Consider the following 26486-nt stretch of genomic DNA (forward strand, 5'->3'; position numbering starts at 1 on the left):
TTTGAATATAAGTGTTAAATTTGAAATATGATTTTTAAACTATCATCAATATACATAAGTTACAATTACTAGTGGAAAAAAGAGAAAAGAACTTGTAAAATTAAGTCAATATTGACATGGGCTTGCAAGATAATTGCATTCAAAGTCCTAGTGCTTCAACATTGGGGAAGTTGAATCCCCATTCCAAAAATCATTTTTCACTATACTAACTTATCAAAGTATAATTTCACAAATAAAATATGAAATAAAAGTCGCAAATTTTACTCTTATTTTTGTTAGGTTTTTAATTCGTGATATGTACAACTCTAAAAAAAAGAAGATTTTACATGTTTGGACCTAATAAAATACAACAAAGTGTGGAAGCTCAATCAAATACAAGCACTTGTAAAATAGTGCCAGTCTATGTAGTTGGTGTCCACATTCTGAAAAATCAATTTTGAATCGATTTTTGGCTTATAACTTAAAAATAAAAAGTTATAAGTTAAAAAATTTATAATTTAGGATTTTAAATTTATTTTTATTATTTTAATTTTCAAAATGTGTTTATAAGTTTTTAAAACATTATTCAAACACTTCAAAACTATATAAAAAAAAATTTTAACTTAAAAACACCTCAAATAAATCAATTTTAAAAAAACACTTCATTTTTTTCCCTTTTTGTCTTAAATACACGTATACTAAAATTCCATTTCAAATAGTACAATAATATTTCCTGTTATGATTATGAAGTTTTAGTCCTTTTTTGAGTTTAGTTAAAAAAATAAAATAAAGTGTGATGTTGTGAGTGGATATGAAGAAGCAAAACCACAACTGTATAGTTTGAAGGAGCACCACTATTTGCTTTATCTCCAAATTTGTGATTCAATCAAATTTTGCACATTAATCCAATCTTTACAAACTGTTCAGTGGCTGTGGTTTCATCTTGGAATTTATGTCTTCACACTTGGCCACATATACAAATAATAATATACTATAATTATCCCCTTTTCCTTTACACCCCAATAAAAAATAAATTGAACTTCTCACTCACCATTCACCAAACTGACTCACAACACTTGCCTCCTAACTGTGTAAGTCATGCCCATTCCTTTTTTCTTTCTTTTTTTTGATTCTGCATATTCTTTGTGTGTTTTAATTGGATCGATATAATATATAGATTTTCTCTTTCATCTGCTATGTGTGTGTAATGGAGGGTTTTTTGTCGTCTTTTGATTTTGTGTAGTGGTGAATATATGCCCACAATATGCTTTCGGTCCAATTTTTATTGATTACTAGGCCACATCCTCGAGCGTGAATTTGTTAAATTTGATTTATAATTTGTTAATGTAGAATTTGATTTGGGGTGTGTGTGGTCATTTGCACTGTTGATTTTATGATTAGCAGTTTTCTTTTTTGATTTCTGTTGTAGTTGAAATCATGAATGACCCTACTGAAAGATTGACCAAATCACATTATATGTAATTGGGTTGGCACTTTTCCTGTGTATAATATGTTTGATTGTATTTGGTTTTTTTTTTTAAAATCAGAGTGTTGTTGGTATAATAATCAATGGGCTGAGTGTTTTGGTCAGAACAGTAGCTAGTTGTATTCTTAATCTTGTTGTATTTTCTTGTTTAACCTAAAATCTGGATTAAAGATTAACAATTAAATTTAGTGAGGGGGAGAACCATGAGGTCTTAGGTTCAAATCCCAGACCAATAACAAAAAACACTAGGTGATTTCACATTTGTTCTATCCTTGGAGGATAGAGTTACTTGGTGGTATCTACTGTTGGTGGAGGTGACAGGTATTCCGTAGAATTAGTCAAGATGTGCGAAAGCTGGTTCGAGCGCTACAATCATAGATAAAAAGATGTAACAATTATATTTATAGAGTAGTGTCAAAGGCAAGTGAATCATCTAACTAATAGTTAACCTCCCGATATTATGAACTTGACTAAAATGATATAAGACATACAATGAGAAGTGTGTAAATGATAAAATAGCAAGAGAGAAAGAGAATTTTTATTGGGAACTCGTGGTTTAGCTAATGAACAATGTATCTGAGTAAGAACACAATAGCTTGTTACAATTTAAGCAATAGTAGTCGTAAAAATCAGATGAGATACAAGTGGGGATAAGGGATATTGTTATAGCACAACACCAGAATAGCTAATTCCTAATATTTCGGTCCTCATTATGATCGTTATACACACATCCTGTATGTAACTCATACTGATTTGTAGAGGCGAACATAGGATTTCTAAACATGGTTGCACCACTTTAAAAAGAAAGAAAAAAATGTACAAAGTGGGAATTAATCCTCCTTTAGGCAAATAACTCAACATGCAATCAAGTGCACCATTTAGCCTTCTTGTAGCATGGGTGCCAACAAATAATACCGTACCAGTTTTAGAAAATACATACATTAATTACCTAGTTTTACGACGTTGACGAGACCACGGGTTCATATGCCCCATATTTAGCTATAAATTCACCACTGTTGACTTGTACCCGCAGTAGAGGATCCTGTATATTCCTGAGTTGGCAAGTCTAGATGCTTATCCTATCCATACATTTGTCAACTGACCCAATGTTTGATTGTGGGATAAGACTATCTTACTGCGGCATGACGAGTTCAGGGTAAGCTTGTTATAGATTCGGAGCAGACTTCCGAGGTTATTTCTAACCTCTTGCTGGAGCGAACTTTGATGACTTGGAGCTGCCTAGAGTTGTGCTGTTTTCGAGTTGTCCACATGTCGTATCCATATTTACCAATACATTTCTCTTTGGTTTTTTGGTGCCACTATGTTTTGTTGCTTTGCAGTCATTGTTCCCTTTACTGATTATAGTTTCTTCATGTAATTGTAGGTTTTGAGCCGAGGTGCTACATTGCCAGTACGGGCATCACTTTGCTTGGAATTTTAACTAAGAGGAAAATTTTAATTCCTTATAATGTCTTCTAAGGCATTAGACTATGAGAATCTGAACGAAAATGTCAAGAAGTGCCAATATGCTGTCAGAGGTGAGCTGTACCTTCGAGCTTCTGAGCTTCAGAAGGAAGGCAAAAAGGTATAAGTTGTCAAATTGTTCTTGTCTTTTCCTATAAAATATTCTCCTGGTGACATTTTATAGATTATCATGTACTGAAATTGACTAGATACTTTTAAAATAGGTATTATGGTCCATTTTCCCTCTGAGTCACTCATAGTTTGATATTCCAACAAGCACGAGGAATTGCTGTCTATCAAAACTTTGTCATCATGAATTTATAGGCCAACTTTAGGCAGCTTGCAAAGATTTGAAGCATTGAACCAGTCATCCGTATCGAGCCTAGATTTTTGCCAAAACCTGTTTGAATCCCATGAAATGCATACAAATTTATAAATTCCTCATCTAAATAATCCTGAGATACTACAAACTCTTATGATGTGATGCTACAGTTAAACAACTTACACAATAATAGTAATTAATCTATTCAAGAGTCCTAATGTCTTATGACCAGGAGACTTATTTTTGTAGATCCTAATGTTTTGAGGAATCGTTTGAATGAAGACCATTTAATTCATTCAGAGCGCTGATATACTATCTCATTGTTCCACTTGTTCTGCAGATCATCTTCACCAATGTTGGTAACCCCCATGCCCTTGGGCAGAAACCACTGACATTTCCACGCCAGGTTTGTAACAGTTGCAAAATGCCTGTTTTTATATGATGCTTGAGAAATGGTTACTTGATACATGTAAAAATACTGGACTCATTTCAGGTCATTGCTCTCTGTCAAGCTCCATTTTTACTGGATGATCCGAATGTGGGACTCATATTCCCTGCTGATGCAATTGCAAGAGCCAAACAGTTTCTTGGGATGACTTCTGGAGGTCTAGGTATCCTTCCGCAAATAACCTTTAATTGTTACATATGCACGTCCCTGTGCCATGTTTCTCTTCCTTCTGGCTTTCTTTTATGCCCTTGGCTGAGCAAATACACAAACTAGAATTTGTTTTTGCTTTTATGTCAGACGTTATTTCTTTTTCTTTTTTTTCATTTTTTTAATGTTTCAATGATATGTTATATTTTTGCTTCACCATTTACTCTTATTTCCTGCTTATAGTTTCTTCATTATATTATGTTCGTGAAATCACGATCTAGTCAGTCTCTGTAGTTTCTTATATCCTAAAGGACTACTTACTTATTATTCCATCGGAGGGGGTGGGAGGTGATAGTTGGTGCAATTTAACTTGTGAACTGTTGAAATTGAGCTTATGCATTTAATCCTTTCTCAGCGGACAAAGCTAAATTAGACTACAGAAGCTTGACTTTCTATCCATCACTAACTACTGATCTGTGTTCTTGCTATGACACTCAATTGCAAGCAACACATATTACTGTGGCCCAGTTTTGAGACAGTGATTCTTAGAGAGGGAATGATGTATTCTATATTTGCCGGTAATTAGGTGCTTATAGTGACTCCCGAGGCATTCCTGGTGTAAGGAAAGAAGTTGCAGAATTCATTGAGAGACGTGATGGATATCCAAGGTTGGGTTGCTCGTTCCATTCTACCTGCTCTGGTTTGATGTTCTCAAAAGTTGATTATATAACTGATATCTAGTTATTTTGTTTGACAGTGATCCAGAACTCATATTTCTCACAGATGGTGCCAGCAAAGGAGTGATGCAGATCTTGAACAGTATCATTCGCGGCCCAAGTGATGGGGTAACTGATAATTTGATATGAATAGCAAGATTTTCCTCTTCATATTTTCCGTCTCCTTTCATATATCTTGTTTTTAACTTAGATAACTCCAGGTTTTTATCTTTTACATGCATTATCATACTCTTAATGAGTGCATATTTGTTGCTAGATATTGGTACCTGTTCCCCAGTATCCACTATACTCAGCTTCAATACAATTATTGGGGGGTTCTCTTGTTCCTTACTACCTTGAAGAGACTGCAAACTGGGGTCTTGATATCAATGACCTTCGCCAATCAGTTGCACAGGCACGATACAAGGGAATAACTGTGAGTATGCTGAACTTCTGCTTTCCATTTACATTAAGAAAAATATGGTCTCATGTTTATGTGAATTCCGAGTATAATTCACCAAAGTCAGTTTTATTAGCGACATCAGGCTTGCTGGACGTTCAACCTTCTTTGTCTGTAACCTCAGCCACAACCCCCTCCTCGACCCTCTAGTAACTCCAAGAGAAGAAAAAGAATGGAATATAAAAGAGAGAGCACATGTGGGGCTGAATACTACAAATATTTTCAGAAGTTGGCAAAACTTAAAAAGCTAGTCAATGGGACTGGTTTCTTAATGTGACACATTTAGATATGTCTGCAAATAATAGCGGAATTACTCTTTTGCTTTTAATGCCCTAAAGTATCTGATCCTCTGCATTTATTAGGCATGTCTAACATTAAACTGTACATATATGTTTCTTTGTTTCTGCCTAGGTACGAGCTATGGTGATTATAAACCCTGGAAATCCCACTGGACAATGTCTTAGTGTGGCAAATCTTAAGCAAATTATTCAATTCTGTCACCAAGAAAATTTAGTATTACTTGGAGACGAAGTTTATCAGCAAAACATTTACCAAGATGAGCGCCCCTTCATAAGTGCAAGAAAGGTACATGTGCAAAGTTTTTGCCTGAAGAATTTATAAGCCAACCAGTATTTTTAGATCCTACATACTCATTATTTTATTCACGAAAATATGAAGGTTTTATTGGATATGGGACTACCATTAAGCAAGGAGGTTCAGCTTGTCTCGTTTCACACTGTCTCCAAAGGATATTGGGGTGAATGTGGACAGCGTGGAGGATACTTTGAGATGACCAACATTCCTCCCAAGGTTTGTATTTTGCTTCCATTAAAACTGTAGGGATACGAATATATTTGGTAGTTCTTGCTTATTGTGAATTGCTTATTCTCGGTGCCACATTGTATGTCATGGTTTGAATTGGAAAAACTCCAATAGTGATAGTGAAAAGTATAGTGATCTCATGACACGTTTTATTGGAGTGGTGCTATAATAGTCTTTTCTTTGTAGTGCTTATAAATGACTTATTTCACATTTTGGGGAAGTCTTAAAAGACACATTCTCCAATGTGGATTGTGGATTAGCTAAGAACATTGGCTAAAAAAAGAACAGGAAGGGAACAGATGATCCATATATGAGATATCAACTAGTTGGAATTAAGACTTTAGTTATTGTTGTTTCTTTTGTGTTAGGTTCAGTGTTTGGCACGAGCTTTTCAACTTTAGTTAAAGACTTGTCTGCCACTGTTAAGTTAAGTTTGATAATTAGAATTTCCTTGGCTCTAGATAAACCCGAAGTCTTGAAATAGAAATTACTGGTACTGTTACCAAAATGGCCCGAATAGGGCAGAGCTGAGCTTTCAAACTCTAGTTAAAGACTTGTATGCCACTGTTAAGTTAAGTTTGATAATTAGGATTTCCCTGGATCTAGATAAACCAATGTCTTGAAATAGAAATTACTAGTACTGTTACCAAAATGGCCTGAATAGGGCAGAGTTGATAGAGATTAGAGATGATTCAAGTAGCCATAACTAGTTATGATTGAGAAGAGGTTCGTCGGTTGATTAGAATAATTTGAAAGAAATCTAGGTTGGATCTTGTAAGCGGACCATTTTTCGTACTATTCATATAGTTTAGTTTAGTTTTTTCTAAGAAACTGTTCAGTCCATCATCGGTTGTTTGAAGGGAGATTGGACTCTTTAGATCGTCTGGGGCAATCCTCACCCCTTGAGCTAACTTTTCCGATTGAGTTAGGCTCAAGGTTCATTTCTTTACCATGGTACCAGAGGCAGGGTCTCCCCAATTATTGTTTACAACATGTTGAGCCCCCATCTCATAATGTGCACGCTCCAGATGTCCAGTCCTCGGCGTGCAGGGGAAGGGGGAGGCTGTTGCGTCCCACATCGGTTGAGGATGGGAGATTGGACTCCTTATGTGGTCTTGGGCAATCCTCACTTCTTGAACTAGCTTTTACGGTTGAGTTAGGTTCAAGGTCCATTTTTTAAAAATTAAAAACTATTAACAATGGTGTATGTTATGATACATTGAAATTTATAGTCCACAATGTAAAATTTTCTTGGTTTTTGCCTTTATACACCTAACACAGTTTTTCTGGTATTGAACTCTTATTTACCTATGACAAAACCTTTCCTTTCCGCATTTGATGTTCCAGGCTGTTGAAGAAATATACAAGGTTGCTTCAATTTCACTCAGTCCAAATGTACCTGGACAGATATTTGTAAGTCAACTTTTACTTGTCTTTTCCGAGATAATATTATGTACTTCATATTAGGAACATCATATTTCAATACCATTCGACCAAGTTAGTGATGTCCTGTTCTTTTACTTACAGATGGGGCTCATGGTGAACCCCCCTAAACCTGGAGATATCTCATATGACCAATATGTCAGAGAGAGGTATGACACTAGCCCATGAAATTCTTGCAACTCTTTTTAAGAAGTGAGAAATTGGTGCGACAAAAAGAAAGAACTTTTTTCTTTTCGATGGGGTTTTGGATATGGACTTCGGAAATATTTGTCACTGAGTATCTTCGATCTTTGAACTAGTGAGTTAAAAGAAAGCTTAACGTACATCACAGGTTCGATTTTCGAACGTGCAGTAGATAAAAGCCTGATATTAAAGTAGAGAAGGGTAAAACGGTAGGTTCATTATTTATCGAGTTTCATATCTTGTGCTGCTACAGGCCCTTGGGAATTTCTCGGTAATTAAAACAAAGAAGAAGAAAGAAAGCTTAAAGCTACAAATACATCTATTCTTTGTCACCTATTAGTATTAGATATTTAAATAAGCGAAACCATTAGAACTTTTGTGGTCGTTTAAACATTATTAAAAGAATGCACTCTTCTCCAACATAACTCCCAGAACAGGACATTTCTCCACACATCTAAATCCTAATTCACTGTCTTATCCTTTTTTTCTTCTCTTTTCGGAACTTTTCTGGATTTATATCAATATCTTTCTACCGTGATCAAGGATTTGAATTCACTTATAAATCTCGTAGTTTCTTTTTCTCTCTTTTTATAATTTTCTGTGATAAAACGCCCCCACAGTCTCTGGTTCTTTAATGATGAATATTAACTTTATTCTGATTGCAGTAAGGGTATCCTCGAGTCATTAAGGAAGAGGGCACACATGATGACTGATGGTTTCAACAGCTGCAGAAATGTTGTTTGTAATTTCACAGAAGGCAAGTCACCGGTTAGCTTTTTATTAAGTGAAAAGCCAAATGAGCTCCCATTAACTTTGTGAGAAAATATTTTCAGGTGCAATGTATTCCTTCCCGCAAATACGATTGCCTCCTAAAGCAATAGAGACTGCAAATAAGCTTGGGAAAGCTCCTGATGTTCTCTATTGTCTGAGGCTGTTGGAAGCAACTGGCATCTCCACCGTCCCTGGTTCAGGTTTCGGTCAAAAGGAAGGGTGAGTTTTTTATTCTATTCATATTGCTACCTCCATTCCAAAACCTTTTCAATGCCCTTATATGCATTTCCACTGACTCTCACCTATCTGAAGTTAGATTAATATTGGTATTACCGCGTAGTTGACAGTTGAAACGCCTATAGTGTTAGTACATTGTAACGCGTTCATTTCCATCTCCCTCTCCTCTCAAGTACTTTGTAACGCGTTAAAATAGGTTATTGTGGGATTAATTGTATGGTTGTGAACAATGTAGGGTGTTCCATCTAAGGACAACCATCTTGCCAGCTGAAGAAGACATGCCAGCAATAATGGAAAGTTTCAAAAAGTTCAATGATGAATTCATGGAGAAATATGAAGACCACAAAGGTTATTCCAGGATGTAATAGAAAAAAGATGGTTGGAGTATTTATTGTATATGTTTTTACCTTGCAACTACTGCAACTTTTTTCACAAACAAATTATTGTACACTACTTGATCTCTTCTCCCCTCTTTTTAACTTTCATTTATGTGTTTATATATATATATATATATATGACTTGCTAGATTTACCATGTGGTCTATAGATTTCCTTTTTTTCCCTTCTGCATTTAATTTACTTAAATCAGACCATATCATATTAAAACTTTGTTGATTTTAAGTAGGTGTTTGACCATGTAATTTGGAGCTTTGAGTTTGATGTTTTGATATGAAATTAGTGTATGTATTTAAAATCAAGGAATTAAATTTCAAGTTTATAATTCTAATTATAAGACGACTCATAAATTTATATTTTGTACAATTATTCATGATTTTCAATTTTATAGGAAAAAAAGGGTAAAAGCTCTTTGTGGAGAGATTGTCCATATCATATGTGAGTATTATCGAAGAATATCTAATAACTATTATTATTAAAAAGTAAAATTGTATCATTATAAAATTACATATTTAATAGTTTGTAACACGTAATCACAAATATTTATTTATAAAAAAAATATGGACATGTATGATATGATTTTTACATGCACCTTGATTATTGTTTGATTTGATAAATTGATGATTGAGACACACCAACTTTTCAAGCATGCATTTAAATAAGTTTAGTTATGAACATAAGGAAGGTGAGTCTAATATTTGAAAGCACAAAAAAAAGTGTTATAAGGTTAACGTAAGCGGAAATCTCTGAAATTAAAATAACATAAATTATATAGCGATATAAAAAAAAGTATTTGTTTCAAAAGATAACAAGAAATAAAGATACTCAAAAGAGGAAAAAAAAACTTTAACATAAAAAGAAATTAGAAAAAGGAAGACATTAGAAATATGAAATTAATCTAACAAATTTAGTTTCTAACATCTTTTTAAGGATTAATTGGTTGAATAAATTTATTTTACAAAGATATAATTGTTATTAAAATATTAAAATTTATGTTCAAAATATGTAATGCAATTTTTAAAATTGCAGCTACGTAAAGTTCTCAAACTTTCACGTGTACCTTCCCAGACTTTTTATTTCCTTTTGTTAAGAAAAAAAGAACATTATTGGTGAAGATTATTTTTTTTAATATAATCGAGACTGAGTTCTACCAAGATAATGAATATGAGATGAAATTGAAATCATATATGTAATGAGATATTTTTGTTAAATCTAAAACAAAAGATTAACCTTAATAATTCGAGTTTGTTTTTCATGGAAAATTATTGTAAATTTAATAATATAATATAAATATGTTCGACCTAATTTCTTCACAACATTTTTGAACACTAGGTAGAATTCTTCTTAAATTTGGATCAAAAGTCAAAATTAAGTTTAAGCGGTCCAAATCCAATTTTTAATTAAGAGATCGACTCAAGATTTGAAGTTCGAGAAATTTCAAAAATAGTAGTGTTATAATTTGAGTACTATTAATTTATAATCATTGTTTGAGATGTCATACAGTTTGTTTTGAGGTATCAAACAATCATATTCATTGTATACATAGGTGCATTTAGATCAAGAATGGAACTAGAAGACTAGATATGAATTTGATCGAATTTTATAAATTTTTCTCAGATAATAGATTTGTGTTGAGAAATTCATTAGATATAAATATAAAGTTTAAAACACAGTTATTAACACTTGAAATATTCATAAATTTTTAAAATCAGAATCCATAAAATTAATACCTTGATCTATCTTTACTATAGGTTGCATTATTTAATAAAAAATTATATCGATGAATACAAGCTATATTCATGAATATATCCCAAACTATATAGAAGTTACAAATAACAATAAAAGAAAAGGGGTGAGGGGGATTATATTTGTTTGCTCTAATTTTTTCCATTTATATTCATTCCCTCTAACGTCACTTATATTTATTTGCTCTAAATTTACTTGTATTCGTGCACATATTTAAGTCGTATTGGATACGCATAAAGATAAGAGAAAAAAATGTATGAAGCTATATCCATTTGCTCTAGTTGTATTTGTATTTTTTTATGCTTTTTTGTACTATTTATATTCATCCGCTCTTATATCACATATATCAAAAATATAAAAATACACAACATAAAAAATAAAAAAATATAGATATACAGAAAGAGAGAGAATGGAGTGGAGTCATGAAGTGGAGAGAAGCTAACGAAAACAAAAAGGATATTCAAAAAAAGTAAAATATATTTTAATAATATTTAAATAATTTATATGCATCTCAATTATTAAATTCAAATATTTATTTTTTAGGTAGAAACACAAATATAATGGAAAAAGTCCTTTGTAAATAAAGTAGGGCGTAATTTGACGGCTGAAAACGAAAGAAAAAGTAAATTAAATAGGCACTAATTAAGGAATCTAAATAAAGCCAAAAATCATCAAATCATAATTTTTTATTTTAAAAAGAAAAACTTTATATTATTCTTTTTTTTATTCACTCACTGGCCATGTTCAGTAAATTCTCACGGGCACATTCACTCCTTTTGCCTTTAAACCCCTTTAATTTTATTCTTGCTTTTGTTTAAGTCACGGTTTCCTCGACTCCTTCTTTTCCTTCCCCCTTCCTACCTACACCTATAATATATTACGTTCGTCCGTCTCAATTTATATAAATTAGTTTAACTTATATACCGATTAATAAAAGAAAGAAATTCTTTTTTTTACAAAATTTATGGTTCAAAATAAGTCATAATATTATTAAGAATAAAATAGAGTATTTTAAAGTTTAAATTGTTACTAAATATAAAGATGTGTTGTTTTCTTATATTGAGTAAAAAGAAAAATAAGTCATATAAAGTGAGACACACGGAGTACTAATACTTTGTTTATTCCTATTTATACTCGAAATAAATGTTCTTTAATACTGATCATTTTACAAAATCAATACATAAATAATAGTGTTCTCTCTCTTTTACCCTTAAGAGTTATTATAACCTTGAAATATGAATATGACCTAAACTAAATATTTATTGGTCAATCTTATTAATCAGGATTACTATGTATAATCGTTTATTGAAAACTTGCTCTCAAGAAAATACTAAATGAACATATAATAATAAACTTACTTTAATTTTTTTAAAATTGTGATATATAAATAAAAATACAGAAAAGAGTATGAAAAATATATCATCCGTTTGGGATTGACTAAAAAGAGGGAATATATTTCGTTTTTTTGTTTGCTTCTTTAGATTATGTAAAAGTAACACAAAAAGTAGTGGTAACATTAATTTATTTAAACATATATACAAACTCACACTCTTACATTTAATATTCTCATCCTCTTCCTCCTTCTCCTTTTAAATAAAGCTTCTATTGTCCAAAAAAAAAAAAAAATCAATCTCAAAGAGTACTTACTTTTTCTTCTTCTTAATTCCTTTCTCTTCAAGATTTTTCCAACTAGTTAGAGAAGAGAGAATATATTCCCTTTCCAATATAAAAAGTAATACTCTTATCTTCTTTTCACTTTTTCATCTTCTATTTATACCTACCCCTCAAAAAATTTGATTCTTACAATATATTTCATGAGAAAAATGGGATTAATTTCTAAAAAATCAAAGGATGGAAATCATGTTTTAGAGTCATCAGAAGGCAAAAAAGGATGGATGATTACATTGAGAAGTCCATTGAAGCCTATATTAACATCCAAGAATTGGAAGAACAACAAACATGTTGATGATGATGAAGAGGAACAAGAGATTGCAACAACTCCAACATATGAGGAATCAAAGTTATCAAGAAAGTATGTAACATGTCCACCACCTCCTAAGAAGAGAAAAACATCATCAAGGTGTAATCATCATGACTATAGTAGTAGTAACAATAATAATAGGGAATTCTTTCATCCACCATTAGACTTGGAAAGTGTTTTTATGAGCATGCACACTTTAAATTAATTATTTACCGAGCCGTGAATTCAGCTATTTTGCAGAAATGCAAGATAAGACTGTATACAATAGATCATTTATGTGGTGTGTAATCAGCTCTTTGCAGAAATACAGGACAAGACTGCATATAATAGACCTTTTATGTAGTCTGACACTTCTCTAGATCCCGCACATAGCGGGAGCTTAGTGTAATTGTTCTTTTTTTTCTTTTACTTTTCCTATTTTGATTAGGTTTAAGTTCTCCCTTTGTTAATTTACTCAGACTACTTAGGTAGTAGCTTTTAATCTTGTTTGGTTTCCACAATTTCATGTGTACTACACGATTTCTCTATAAATAAATAAGATGGGATTTTCACTAGTTATTGCATTTTATTTTTAAATTTCGAACTTGTTTATGTTAAATATGTAATCATCTTACTTAAAAGTTTAAATGTAGAATATACTTCTTATCTATGTCTTCTAATTTATGATTTCTACTTTATATATTAATGTATCTTTCACAAAACACAAACCCCCTAACAGTATTTCACTCTATTTACGTCACATTCTTACGAATAACTTATAATTAATTTAGAGTTTAATGAATTTTTACACTATTAAATAACCTTATTTTATTGTAATTAATAATTTGTTTTATTTTCAAGATTAAAAGTATCAATTTTTACGGAAGATTTTACCTGTAGAATATGATTTGATAGTGAATTTTTCTTACAGAATTGGTGTTTACACAATTTAAACACATTAATTTATATTTTATTTTATAAACAATTTTAAGGATATTTTAGTTATTCAAACATAAAATTATGTCACCATTTAATGCTTGTCAGCTATTTAATTTTATTTTTTCTATCAATAAGTGAAACATGCCTAATTTGTCACTTTAGAAATGACAACTTTATGTAGTTCATTTTGTTTGTAAATAGGTCCACATTTTTGCAGTTTCCTGGAAAAAATATAACTCACTTTTTTTTGTTGCCTTTTCCTCCATGCATATTTTTGGCAACAATTCAAAAGAAAAATAACAATACTATATACTAGAATTGTTGTTCATTTTTGCTTCTTCTTCATCTAAAACTTTAAAATGAAGGTAACCAAATCAAATACATGAAATACAAGTCCAAATCGATCCAATCTAGGTATGGGATCGATATATATATATATATATATGTCGTTAATGTAAAAATTTATTACACAATTAGTATAGTTTAACTTACTATGATTGTAAAATTAAGAAATGAACAGTTGCAATAATCATGTTCAATTTCTATAATATATAATGAGTATTTAATATTTTTATATATTATATGTCTAGACATAACAACAATAGAATTAAAATTTTCATCAACCAAAACAAAAAGAATAAAAAAATAAGCACTTGAGATAATAAACTAAATTTAACCTTTAGCATTTACACATAAAAATCTTTGGTAAAATTAACCCATAGTTGAATAAAGAAACATTTATTACAATGTTTAAACTTGTTAAAAAGTAGTTAATGGTAAAGAATAAAGAGTAAAATTAATACCCTACCACCCCACATTTTTTCACTTTTTTTTTTCCCTCTCAAGGTATTAGATGCTGGTTGCTTGGAACATTTTATAATACAAGATGCTTTAAAGTTGATTGACTATATATATATATGACAAACATGTTACAAAAGGTTCCAATTAAGTCATATATATACAGTAAACATAACATGAGTAATTAAACCTTTGAATGTACTATAGTCTATATATGTGTCATTATCTTCTTTAGTCTTTGTTTAGTGTCCCACATAACAAATTATATTAATGACTGTCACTCATATAGGTGTTAGCTAGGATATATATATGTATAGTGGGAACCTTCTTTAATTTGAAATGTGTGATTTTTTTTCTTTTTGTCATAAGAATTTAGGAACCAAAAGACAATGTTACATATCAAGGAGTAGGGGCCATATTGGATTAGAATCCTAGGTGAACTTCTTAAGTAGATGCTATTAAATTCATGTTTTTTCAACCTTCACTTCAATACAATTAATTCAGATTTGTAACGCGTAAAATTTATTAAAAAGGAAAATATTTATGTTCTTTGAGAATTTCTTTATTTTTATCTGGCTCAAACTCGAAATCTATGAAGGCGGAAGGATACTACTATCCATCTCTTCACAATTGATGGTTTGTAAAATTGATTTTGTCATGTTATATATATATATATATATATATATATATATATATATATATATTTTATTAGTAATGATGTTAATAATTTAATTATCATTTTTATTTGATTATATCGTGGAACTTTTGGCATTATATAATCTAATTCTAATGAATTCTTGAAATCTATTACTTTTTTCGTTTCAATTTATATAACATTGTTTGACTTGATATGAAATTTAATTATTTTTTTTGAAATTTATGTCTAAAATTTTTGTTGATTATTTGTATAGCTGTAAATTTCATTTTGGTTAGAAGTAAAATTTAACTTGAAGTTATTTCTAATTGTAGAATTTAACAATATGCTTTTTGACATAAATTAAAAAGAAAAGAATATGACGTAAATTGAGAGAGAAAGCATATACGGATTATTGTTATCACATTTTATAATTGGTTCTTCAAAATTCAGGCTATTAATTATAGTGTATATAGTCCATATTATTGGAGAGAGAAATTTGATTGATATTTTAAGAGTTTAATTGGTATCTTTATATCTTTAGGCTTACATAAACAAAAGACCTATGCTACAATATAGTACTTACTAAATTAATTATATACTATACTAGCCTCATTTTTTTTTTTGATTGGTTTATGGAATGTTTATCACAAAAGAACAATAAACAGCATTGGTTAAATTAATTGGGAAATTGGGAATATTGAGAGGGATCAAGTTGAATACATTTAATTTTTGATAATATAATATAAAAATGTAAGTGATGTATGCACAAGGGGGAGTTCACCTAATATATGGCTTTGTCAATTTGTGTACACCAAATGTAAATAAACAAAGTATTTTTGGGATCTGAACCAATGAATAGGCAATAATATTTTTTCTGAAGAAAAAAATGGTACTTTTCTTTTTAATTGGCATAGAAGTTCCATATATTGGAGGTTATTAATACACAAGGTTTTTAGTAAAATCTCATGAGTTTTAATGCAATTTTTGAGCAATAAATATTATTTTCTCTGTTTCTAATTATTTGTTTGTATTTTTTTTTATTTTTTTAATTATAAACTTATTTTGATAAATCAAAAAAGGATAATTTTTTTGACCTATTATATTAATTAATTACTTTGTGAAAAGTCAAACTTCTTGAAAATATTAAATTTTAAATTAATCCACTTCATAATTCATAGGAGTAAAATGATAAATTCATAATGTCAATTATTGATTTCTTAATAATTGTGTCAATTCAAAAGTGAACAAGTAATAAGGGACAGAAAAAGTAGTATAAGTTACTTCATCTGTCCAACAATAGTATCCACTATTAACTTTGTACATTTTAAATAAATTATAAATAAAGAATAATTTTATTATATCATAATTTGAATATAATAAATACAATATTTTAAAAAATGTAACTAAAAAATTACTACAATTAATAATAAAGGCAAATTAGGAACTATGTATAACTTTGAAACTAAATGTAAAATTAATTATTAATTTTTATACAGTGAATAAGTATTGCTGAACATTTTAAAATAGTATAGTAAAAATTATTGTTTAACGGAGAGAGTATAATCGTTCTAATGCACTCAGAACTTAAATATTTTGTTTTGGAAATTAAAAGAACACTCTATAAAATTGCTAATTTCAAAAGTAATGTTTTCTGAAAATGCACAAGTATTCCTCAATTTATATTCGAAATATCAGAGACACACTTATACTATATTAAGGTCCTATTACCCCCTAAACTTATTTTATAAATAATTTTCTATCCCTTTTCGGCCTACATGACACTATCTTATGGGCCCAACGTGTGTTGACTTTTTTTTCAAGCTAGTGTCACGTAGGTCTAAAAGAAATAGAAAATAATTTATAAAATAAATTTAGGGGATAATAGGACCTTAATATAGTATAAGTATGTCTCTGAGATTTTCGATATAGGTTTGGGATACTTATGCATTTTTCCTTTTCTTTTTCTGTTTGTTTTGATATATTTATTTATTTTAAATTTTCTATTCTAGAAATACTCTCTTAAATAAAGATATTTGTGCTTGAATGACAGTTCAAGATAAACCTTATATATCTCCAGAAAAATACCTAATTTTATACCAAGTAAAAACACTCATGGTCACAATCAATAAGGCACTGATTTTAACTGGTGGCAAAAGAATACTTAATAACTTAATTTCTCTAGTAAACTACTAATGGCTCATGCTTAGTCTAAGATGAATTAATAGTATTCTAAATCGAGCAATGAACTTAACTACTAATGGCTCATGCATAGCCTAAGATGAATTAATCGTATTCTGAATCGAGCAATGAACTTATTTGAATTAGTGACTTTTATATCAGAGTAAGTATGAGACACTTACTAATTAAAATTTATATTTTTATGAAAAAATTTATATTAAAAAATAAAGTATCCTCTAACGAGTCATATATTAACTAGCTAAAGAATGTGAATATTCACACATAAACTCAAATCCTTAACTAGTACACAAATCAAGATTATTATAATTATAATTCTTATCCCTTAGACAATATTCTATATGTAATAGTACGAACTTGAATATTTTATTCTTAGAATTAAATTTTCAAATTTCAAAACTTTCAGATAATTATGAAAAAATATTGGCAGGTAGAATATACCATTTTATACCTTAAAAGTACGTTTACATATATTTTATTACATGTTTTTGGTGTTATATGTATGTGGTACATGAAAAGTTGATTTTTTTTATTTTTATTCACTAATTGGTACATTCAACATTTTAGATAAACTCATTTTTCCAATCAACAACATCTAAATGGTGGAAAGTGGTAATTATTAATTAATAGGGTGCAGTTAGCTAGCTCAATTATTGAACTTTAATGTAGTACTATATACTAATTAAGGACCACTTTGTTTACAATTGTTTTGTTTTATACACATCTAATTATTCACAATTGCATAATTGTCATTGATTTTTTTGTGGCAGTATTCATCTGAAATAATTCAAATGAACTATGTAAAAGATAAAGTAACTTGGCTCTTTCTTAAAAGTGAAAATGAAAATGAGAGGACAATCCAACAGATTAAAAAGCCACTTACTCTTTTATTTTAGACGTAATATATAAATGTTACGCCCTCTAATTTTGAACGTACTTAAATAGACACTTAAATTTATATAAAATTAAATAATTAGAGTTATGATCTCCTATGTAGCATCCTGAGTGAAAATTTGTATTATACGTGGGTCCTACATGTGTAATGTCACGAAGGATGCGTGCAACATGTGTCTGTTGTTCAATTTTATGCAAGTTTAAATATCTATTTGTGCACGCTTAGGAGCATAAATTTCAGTTGAAATCAAGTTGAAGAATATATTTATGTATTAAGTCTTTATTTTATGAAGAATTTGAATTTTATATGATCGTCATGCTTTATCTCAATTTATGTAATACTTTATGTATAGTTTTCAAATATATAAATATTATTTTAAAAACTTGAAATATCTATATCCCAATTCACAATCAAAATTAAAGTCTTTTTAACCCTAGTATTCCAAAAGACTTCTCATTGAAACAAAACTATTATAAACTAGCTATTAGTAGTATAATTTACCTAGACATGACTTTACTTTGTTTTTAAATTAGAAACTTCCTTGATAATAATTTCATTTTAAATAAATATTTTATCTCAATGATTATTGGTGGAAAATAAAATAATTATTAAGATAATTTGACGAGAAAACTTTATTAAAATATTCATTTTTATAGGAAAAGAAGAAGAAGAGAAACTCACATTATAGGCTCAAAGTCCATTGTGATGTTATCTATAATAGCAAAGGCTAAGAGAAAAGTTTGAATGTGGAAAAAGGTGTAGGAAAAATCAGTACACCTTTGATAAGGTGAATAAACAGGTGACTTTGACTGAAGCTTCAACTTAATAGATAAGGTTTGCATGCTGTGTTTTTTTTCTCCTTCCAATATTTTGTGTCGACGTTGAAAGACCAATTAAATTTGACTTTCACACTATAGAATTCATTAGGGGATGACACTGACAACAAAAAAATTTTATACATAAAGCTCATATCTATGATCTTTAATTATGAGCGAAATACTCCCATCACAATTGGGCTCGGAAAAGGGGGGGGGGGGGGTGGATCTAGGTAAAAGTAATCTATATTTAATTTGTATATTTACCTAACTTGATTGTTTCAATATGAAAAAAATATGACTATTAAGGACCCGTTTGGTAGCAGATGTTAATTAAAATAGTCCATGAATTAAAATGTAGTCCAATAAAAATATTGTCATATAATGTCTTATTTAATCCCTAGAAAAGGTATGGATAACTAATCCAAGGTTTAACAATCCTTGGATAAGACCCCCAAATGACTAAACTATCCCTAAATCTTTTTTCCTTTTTTTTTTTTTGTAATTTAATGCTCTTTTTAAATTTATATGAGAATATTTATAAATATTCTTTTAAATCCTCCAAATTTGTTCTATGTAATTTGATGATTTCACAAATTAATTTTTGTCTCCATGTTTGATTTGTTATATTGAGTTGTTTTTTTAATTTTTTTCTTAAAATGTAGTTCACCGTTTAACCGCTTGATTTTTTATTTTATAAGAAATAAGATTTGTTTAATTGAACAAATTAAGTAGTCTTAAATCTATGTTAAGTTTAAGGTATATTTGACCAGCAAAAAAAATTAGAAATATATCGTGCTATCAAGGATCTCTATGGTGACATGTCACGCCTCAAAATTAATACTATTTTAAAAAAATATATTTTAATATTTAACTTGACAAATTAAATAAAATATAAATTCTCATAATAATTCAAGGGTATATTAGGAAAAAGCTAATTCTAGAATTGTAAACCAAACATAAGGTTAAATGGAAAACAACGAATCAAACACTTGACAAAACTAATCCCTTCATTGTACCATACGACCCCTTTTAAGGTCATATAATCCTGACAGTTCATGTAGTTGATAATCCTGAGTTATAAAAAAAAAACTTGTTTGTGCCCTAAAGCATATCACTGTAAGCATCTATTCTGTTATCTATAGGCTGACAAAAAAAAAGACAATTACAGATCCATTGAAGTTCTCACATGTATTTGAAGATACTTAGTTTGGATGGGTCGCACCAATAGGACGAACCAAATGAGTTCTGCTTCTGCATCATGAACTTTGCATAGCGGAAATTACCTAGACGGTTTGTAGAAAGACCTAGGGAAGGAATGGAGGATTCTAGAATGAAGAAATCGGGCGTTGTATGCACCATATCCAAGTTATCCAGCCAAAGAAGCAATGTCACTCCATCGTTATCAAACTGACTGCAATCTCTTACTATCCATGAAGGTCCCCCACCAAAGTGCTTTCTACAGATCAGAATCATTCTCAACAAGTGATTGCTATCCACTTTAACAAATCCCAAGTACTAACTTCTCCACAGAACTGTTAATTACATGTCTGCCTGCCAGGGGCAGAAAATCAAAATTAAAATCAAATGAGATAATAGTTCATTCGCAATATAAAATGAGTGGACGAGAAGACTAATCAAGGGTGAAAGTCACAATTTTAAACTATACGCGACAAAAAATGCAAAGAGAGAGAAACATACTCAATCTTGCAATTCTAAAGAACCTCTGTAACCAAAAAGGAGGGAATAAAATAACAAAAATTTTGTCTCTCATCTTGAGCAATCTTTAGGCTAAACAGCACAATAAGAAATGAATGAATTAGACAAAAGCTTCAGCGAACTAAACACTCAGTTTTCGAAGACCTCTGCAGTAAATAAATGGAAGTACATGTCCTTGAGATACAAGGAAGTCCTCCCTACCTACTCCCACCATCCCAACTTATGTAACACTTTCTTTTTTTATCGGTCCAAAGAAAAATCACACACTTCTATTTAGAAAGAATTTAACTTTAGACTTCTCAGTCTACCTTAATGAGATGATTTATAGCCACAAAAATATATATAGCTTATATTAGACACAAGTTTCAAAACCATGTGCGCAGTCAAACACCATCACAGTCGCAAGGAGTAATCAATTTGTATGTATGGACTTCAGTTGTTCTCACCCTTACTATAAAGTATCTTCCTTCTGGGAACACGGTTAATCATATTTTTTTAATTTATGCCAAGTAACCATGTCAGATAAGTCCTCTCATTATGGATTAAGAGAATAACATTCTTACCTTCAATACCGTAACAACAATACTATTCGTCCAAAATCCCAACATATCGAAACAAAATTGCAGATGGAAAACAACCACTTATTTCTCATAAGGAGGGGCTAGCTTGAAGCCTGAAAATATACATATAATTAGTGATAGAAAAATGAAGAAAAACAATCATGTCATCCAAGGAATAGAGAAAACCCAGGCTAGAATCGCTTCTCTCCCTGAAAAAAAAAATTAGAAAGATGAAGTTAGTAAGTAGGGAAATATAAAAATTTGAATAAGATACATAACCAGCAGCCTTGTAGAATGCAATTGAACAAGCCATAATAATCTTTTCATAGCTGCAAATATTACCTCAGTCAAATATTCATATAAATTGCAATCATGGTTTGTCTTTTTGCATCTGCTGAGTACTCGTAAAAATGCTTGAAAGGTGTCTTGCAAATTTCCCAGATTCACCTAGACACATGCAATCATAACATCTTTCACTCCAATCCTCGATACCAAGATAACCAGAACACCCATAAAGCAATAATCCGTCTTCCAAGGGAAATCCAAATATAACCCACTCTCGAAAATCTGTAGGATAATAGCAAAGACAGTGGTGTTTAATTTATCAATGTCATCAAACACTGTAACACAATATGTAATAAGCTAGGTCGCTGAGTCCTAGTCTCATCTATCTCACTAATATTGCAACAAGAGCTACAAGTAACAACAATGAAATAAGCTTTACCTTAACTAATAAATACTTGTCCCAACTCACCTTTTGAATGATGAAAGCAGGAGGGAAAGAAATTTATAACCAAATAATGACATGTGCAAATTTTATATATAGACTGTAAATGTTACATGTAAAATTACCGCAATAACAGTTGGAATGACAGTTAGACATCGAATAAAGCTTTATGTATAGTCTGCAAAAGTGCAGATAAAATGCCACAAAGTTGCCACAGTCTTGAATGGCCTATGCAAGAAGGTCAAAATTCCCCTGTGCTTCTGCTTTAGAAAGAATACTACTTTATCCATCATGCCAGTATCCTAACACCTAGATTTAGAGGCCAAGACTTTTCTTTTTATGACCATGGTGTCCGGGATAGCTTTCGCACACCTTGACTAATTCCACGGGATACCTCAAACCTCTCACCAGCAACAAGTATCAAGTAACTCTGTCCACCAAGGCCAGGAGAGATGGGAAGAATCACGTAATGTTTTTTGTCTCCGTTCAGTTTTGAATCTGAGAGCTCAAGGTTCTCAACCACTTCATTGACCACTAGGCCACACCCTTGGGTGCCTTTAGAGGCCAAGATCTGCTCTTCTTGGTGTAAGGCTTCCAATTCTTTTTCCACCTGCATTGGATATCAAACTCGTAGTTGGCTCATAGTTCAAATACTTGAATTAGATCTAAAAAGTGCAACTCAGCAAGGAATGTTATGTTATATAATTAGAAGAAATCAAAAGAAAAATAGTATTTTCTAAGTAGAATAAACTCCCACTACAAAGTTACAAAAATAATTTTGAACTGTTTGTGAAAAATGGATATATGAGTTTGCAAGTTGATTACCTAGTCACAATAAAAACATGCAGATTATATTGAGGCATAACTCAACAAGAAGAAAACATACCCAATAGAGCTCTTGTATGATTGCATGGTTCTTTGTTCCGGCAAGAAACACTAGAAGTGCTCAGACCATATCTAGAGAAGCTAGTCAATTTTGTCTAAAGACAAATAAGCTCTACGTGAAACCAGTAACAATTTTTGCCACTTCATTGGCATTATCATACTCCCCTTTTGCACACAATAAAGCAATACAAGAATAATAAGAATTGAAGTCGAGGAACTGCGTTATTTGAGTGTCTTGACTATGACAGTTGTTTGATGCCTTCACCAATTTCCGACTCTCACATGACCTGGAGTCTATATCTATTTTGTATTTGCAGGGTGAGTCTTTAGAATCGGCTCTCTTCTCTCTAACAGGGAAAAACATGGTCACCACTTCATTGAGAATATTAACTGCCTCTTGGACGCTTCCTTGCTCACACAACAGAGAAAGAAAACTTCTAATTGACTCTGTTCCAATTTCACTTTCAACTCTATCAAGAAGATCAATGACAGATTTTGATTGGAACATCTCCCTCAAAATGCATCGAGATTCTTCCATCCTCCCTTTATCACATAAGCCTCTCACCAAGTACATGAAACCCAAGAAATCAGGAAGTGTACCTCTCATTTTGAACTCAGAAAAGAAGCCAAGAGCTCCCTCCATGTCACCCTTCTGACAATAGCTGTTAAGTACTGCACCGACAGTGAATTCATCTGGAGTTAGGCCTTTAGCTTGCAAATCAAGAAGAAGCTTCAAAGTTTCCTGGACTTGACCTGACTTGCTGCATCCATCAATTAATGAATTGTATATGTGAGTATTCGGTCTAAGATCCTTCAGGGACATTTCCTCAAACAACCTCGTCGCATCTTCTAAAAGACCTTCTTTTGATAAAGTGTTAATGAGTATACCATATGTGATTTCAGAAGGAACTATATTATTCTTTTCTAATGAATCGAATAACCGAAAAGCTTCAACCACGCACCCTTGACGACACAACCCATTGATAACTGAGTTATAGGTTATAATATTGAAAGAAATTCCTTTATTCTTGGCAAAATTACAGAGATCTAATGCCCTGTCAATATGTCCTCCTTTGCAAAGGCCGTCAATAACAATTGAGTAGTCAACCACATCCAAGAGTGGTAGCTTATCTCCCGCTCCCATAACAAGGTCAAAAGCATCCAGATATCGGCCACCTTTTGTCAGTGTCCTCAAAATTATAGCAGGAAAAGTTACCCTAGATACGTCACCTTTCATAGTAGCAAGAAACCGAACTGCTGTTTCTACATTTTTAATGCAAAGAAAGTACACAAGTATCTCCTTTTCTCTAAGCTCAAACATCCCATAATTTTTTATGAATGTTGTCAAAAGGAGGCCAGTCAAAAAGGTTTTGCCACCATAGAGAAGAGATCTCATTATAAGATAGTAAGAGTTCTTGCTTAGTACAAAAGCATTACTTTGGATCACCATTAATAGATCGAATGCAGCCTCTGATAATCCTTTGTTGCACAGGAAAGAGACAGCATCGTTACACAATAAACCAAAATTTTCATGCTCAATTCTTCCCAATCTCTGAAACAAATCTACAACTCCATCAGCACCCTTAACTCCAAAGATCTTTTTGATCAATATCATATAGATCCTTGTACTTAAAGGCAGACCTCGATCTATTAGTTCAACAAATACTTCAACTGCCATGTCCGGCATGTCATTCTCACAAAGCCCCTGAATGGTGCAATTGTAACATGCAGCTGAAGTTATAGATGCCTTCCGATATTCATCAAATATCTCAAGTGCCTCATCTAGCATTCCTACTTTAGAGTAACCTTCAATCATTGTACAGTAAGTAACATAATTGGAAGTCAAGCCCATGTCTGATATTTTCTTATATATGGCAAGAGCATCCTCAAACAATCCCATCATAAATAGGCCTTTTATAAGCAAGTTGCACATAGTAATATCCAGAGAAACATCAGCTGCTTCAACTCGATTTTTTGTTTCTAGCATTCCTGCGAAATTTTCTTCTTGCATATAACCATGTAACAACGTACTATATGTGATAATATCTCCGGGGATTCCCTTAGACACGTCATCTGCCTCAATCATCCTCCCTACTTTGCACAATCCATTAATAATGGTGTTGTACGTGACAACACTAGGTTTTATGCCTTTCTTCTCCATTTCACCGAGCAACTCAAATGCGCGTTCTATATCACCCTTCCTGCACACACCATCAATTAACACTGCATAGATAAACTCATCCGCTTCAATCTGCAAATCTTCAACAATCTTAAACACTGCAAATGCCTCACTCAGTTTCCCTTTCTTGCAAAATCCTAATATCACTGCTGTAAGAGTAACCAAATTAGGTTGCAGACCACGTTTTCTCATTGCGTATAGGAAACCAACTGCTTTCTCCACATGCCCCTCCTTTGAAAACCCATCAATAAGTATTGTATAGCTTATTGTATCTAACTCAATTCTCCTACACACCATCTCACTGTGTCTGCACAGTGCCTCTTCAATTGCTCCTTCTCTAAAATACCCATAAATCCAATTACTGTAAAAGACAACATCTAATTCTAATCCATATATCTGCATCTGAGCAAGTAAATCCGAAACCTCATCGATTCTTCCTAACCTACAATAAGCACTTAATAGTCCTGTACAAGTAACAACATTGGGCTTCAAATAACCTAAACTCACAGCATTCTCAAAGAACTTAACCGCAAGTTCAGCCTTTCCAACACTCAAAAACCCAGAAATCACACAACTACATACAAAATTATCAAATGGGTATTTATTTTTCTCATTGTTCATCAAATCTAACACTTGAATTGCCTCATCCATCTTTCCCTGACTACATAGACAGTAAATCAATGAAGAAAAAGCGTACGAAGAAAGCAAAACACCATTACTCACTGAGCAATCCTGCAGTATAGAAAGCGCCTTCTCGGGGTTTCTTTTACAGAGGGGTTGAATTAATGAATCAAATAAGCGTTTCTCCATCTGGGTATTCTTCTCCTTCAAGCACTGAACTGCCTCATCATATTTATCCTCTTTGACAAGCGCTTCTATGAAAATTCTGCGTGTCTTGGAATCTCCTTTGAATTGGTTTGATTTCACCAAATGTATGATTAGTTTGAATCTTTTGGATTTAGAAAGGAAGAAGAGGAATTGATTGAATTGAGTAGCGGTGGGAGTGAAACCACTCTTCAATAGAGAAACAAGGGCGAGAGAGAATGGTCTAATGTTAGAAATCTTAGAGAAAATCATGGCCTATAGTTCTATACAGTACGATTTGCGAACTAATTTGAGAAAAAAATGGAAAACCAAAGAGCAAATACTGTTCAAATACCGAAGATGAAGAGCCTAATGCAGCCAAGTTCTTCTTCAATAATTTTCCGATCAGGTTTCACTGGTGGTGTTGCATAACTTTGCCTCTCATTTCCACCGGAGTCGAGTTCAGAGCTTTTGCTCCACCACCCTGTATTTGGTTATGTAACACTAACCTACTCGCAATTTTGACTCATTTTTAATTGTTATATTATGTTTTAAAAGTTAATTCAATTACCTCCGAAAGAACAACTAAATTATATTAATTTCATATTTTAAATAAAAATTTAAATATTTAAAAATTATAAAATATAGTAATATGATCAAAAAAATATAACATAAAGTAATAATTAAAAATTTTATACTTTGATTCTTAAAAAAATTATGATAAATAAAAATAAACGAAGTGAGTAGCTATTA

General features: G+C 31.4%; 2 protein-coding genes across 3 annotated transcripts; one reads left to right on the forward strand and one right to left on the reverse strand.

The window, feature by feature from the left end:
* Positions 1 to 692: 692 nt before the first annotated feature.
* LOC101265236 (glutamate--glyoxylate aminotransferase 2) lies at positions 693 to 9009 on the forward strand. The gene is made up of 14 exons (XM_004239073.5): positions 693 to 1070; positions 2850 to 3050; positions 3592 to 3657; positions 3745 to 3862; positions 4433 to 4514; positions 4604 to 4691; positions 4840 to 4998; positions 5434 to 5607; positions 5701 to 5832; positions 7192 to 7257; positions 7372 to 7436; positions 8136 to 8227; positions 8304 to 8460; positions 8714 to 9009. Exons 2-14 carry the CDS (start codon positions 2934 to 2936, stop codon positions 8841 to 8843), a joined length of 1446 nt encoding a protein of 481 aa, XP_004239121.1. The 5' UTR covers positions 693 to 1070; positions 2850 to 2933; the 3' UTR covers positions 8844 to 9009.
* Positions 9010 to 19851: 10842 nt separating this feature from the next.
* On the reverse strand, positions 19852 to 26253 carry LOC101244188 (pentatricopeptide repeat-containing protein). Of its 2 annotated transcripts, XM_010322630.4 has the most exons (6): positions 22752 to 26253; positions 21991 to 22475; positions 21481 to 21705; positions 21325 to 21347; positions 21142 to 21251; positions 19852 to 20413 (listed from the first exon to the last, which is right to left on the reverse strand). In XM_010322630.4, the coding sequence occupies exon 1, from the start codon at positions 26004 to 26006 to the stop codon at positions 22863 to 22865; it is 3144 nt and encodes a 1047-aa protein (XP_010320932.2). In that variant the 5' UTR covers positions 26007 to 26253; the 3' UTR covers positions 19852 to 20413; positions 21142 to 21251; positions 21325 to 21347; positions 21481 to 21705; positions 21991 to 22475; positions 22752 to 22862. The 2 variants fall into 2 exon arrangements, with proteins under 2 accessions (XP_010320932.2, XP_004239478.2); XM_004239430.5 differs by having other exon boundaries at positions 21142 to 21347.
* Between the last annotated feature and the right edge of the window lie 233 nt (positions 26254 to 26486).

Source organism: Solanum lycopersicum, chromosome 5, assembly GCF_036512215.1.
Source record: "Solanum lycopersicum chromosome 5, SLM_r2.1".
Classification (NCBI taxonomy): Eukaryota; Viridiplantae; Streptophyta; class Magnoliopsida; order Solanales; family Solanaceae; genus Solanum; species Solanum lycopersicum.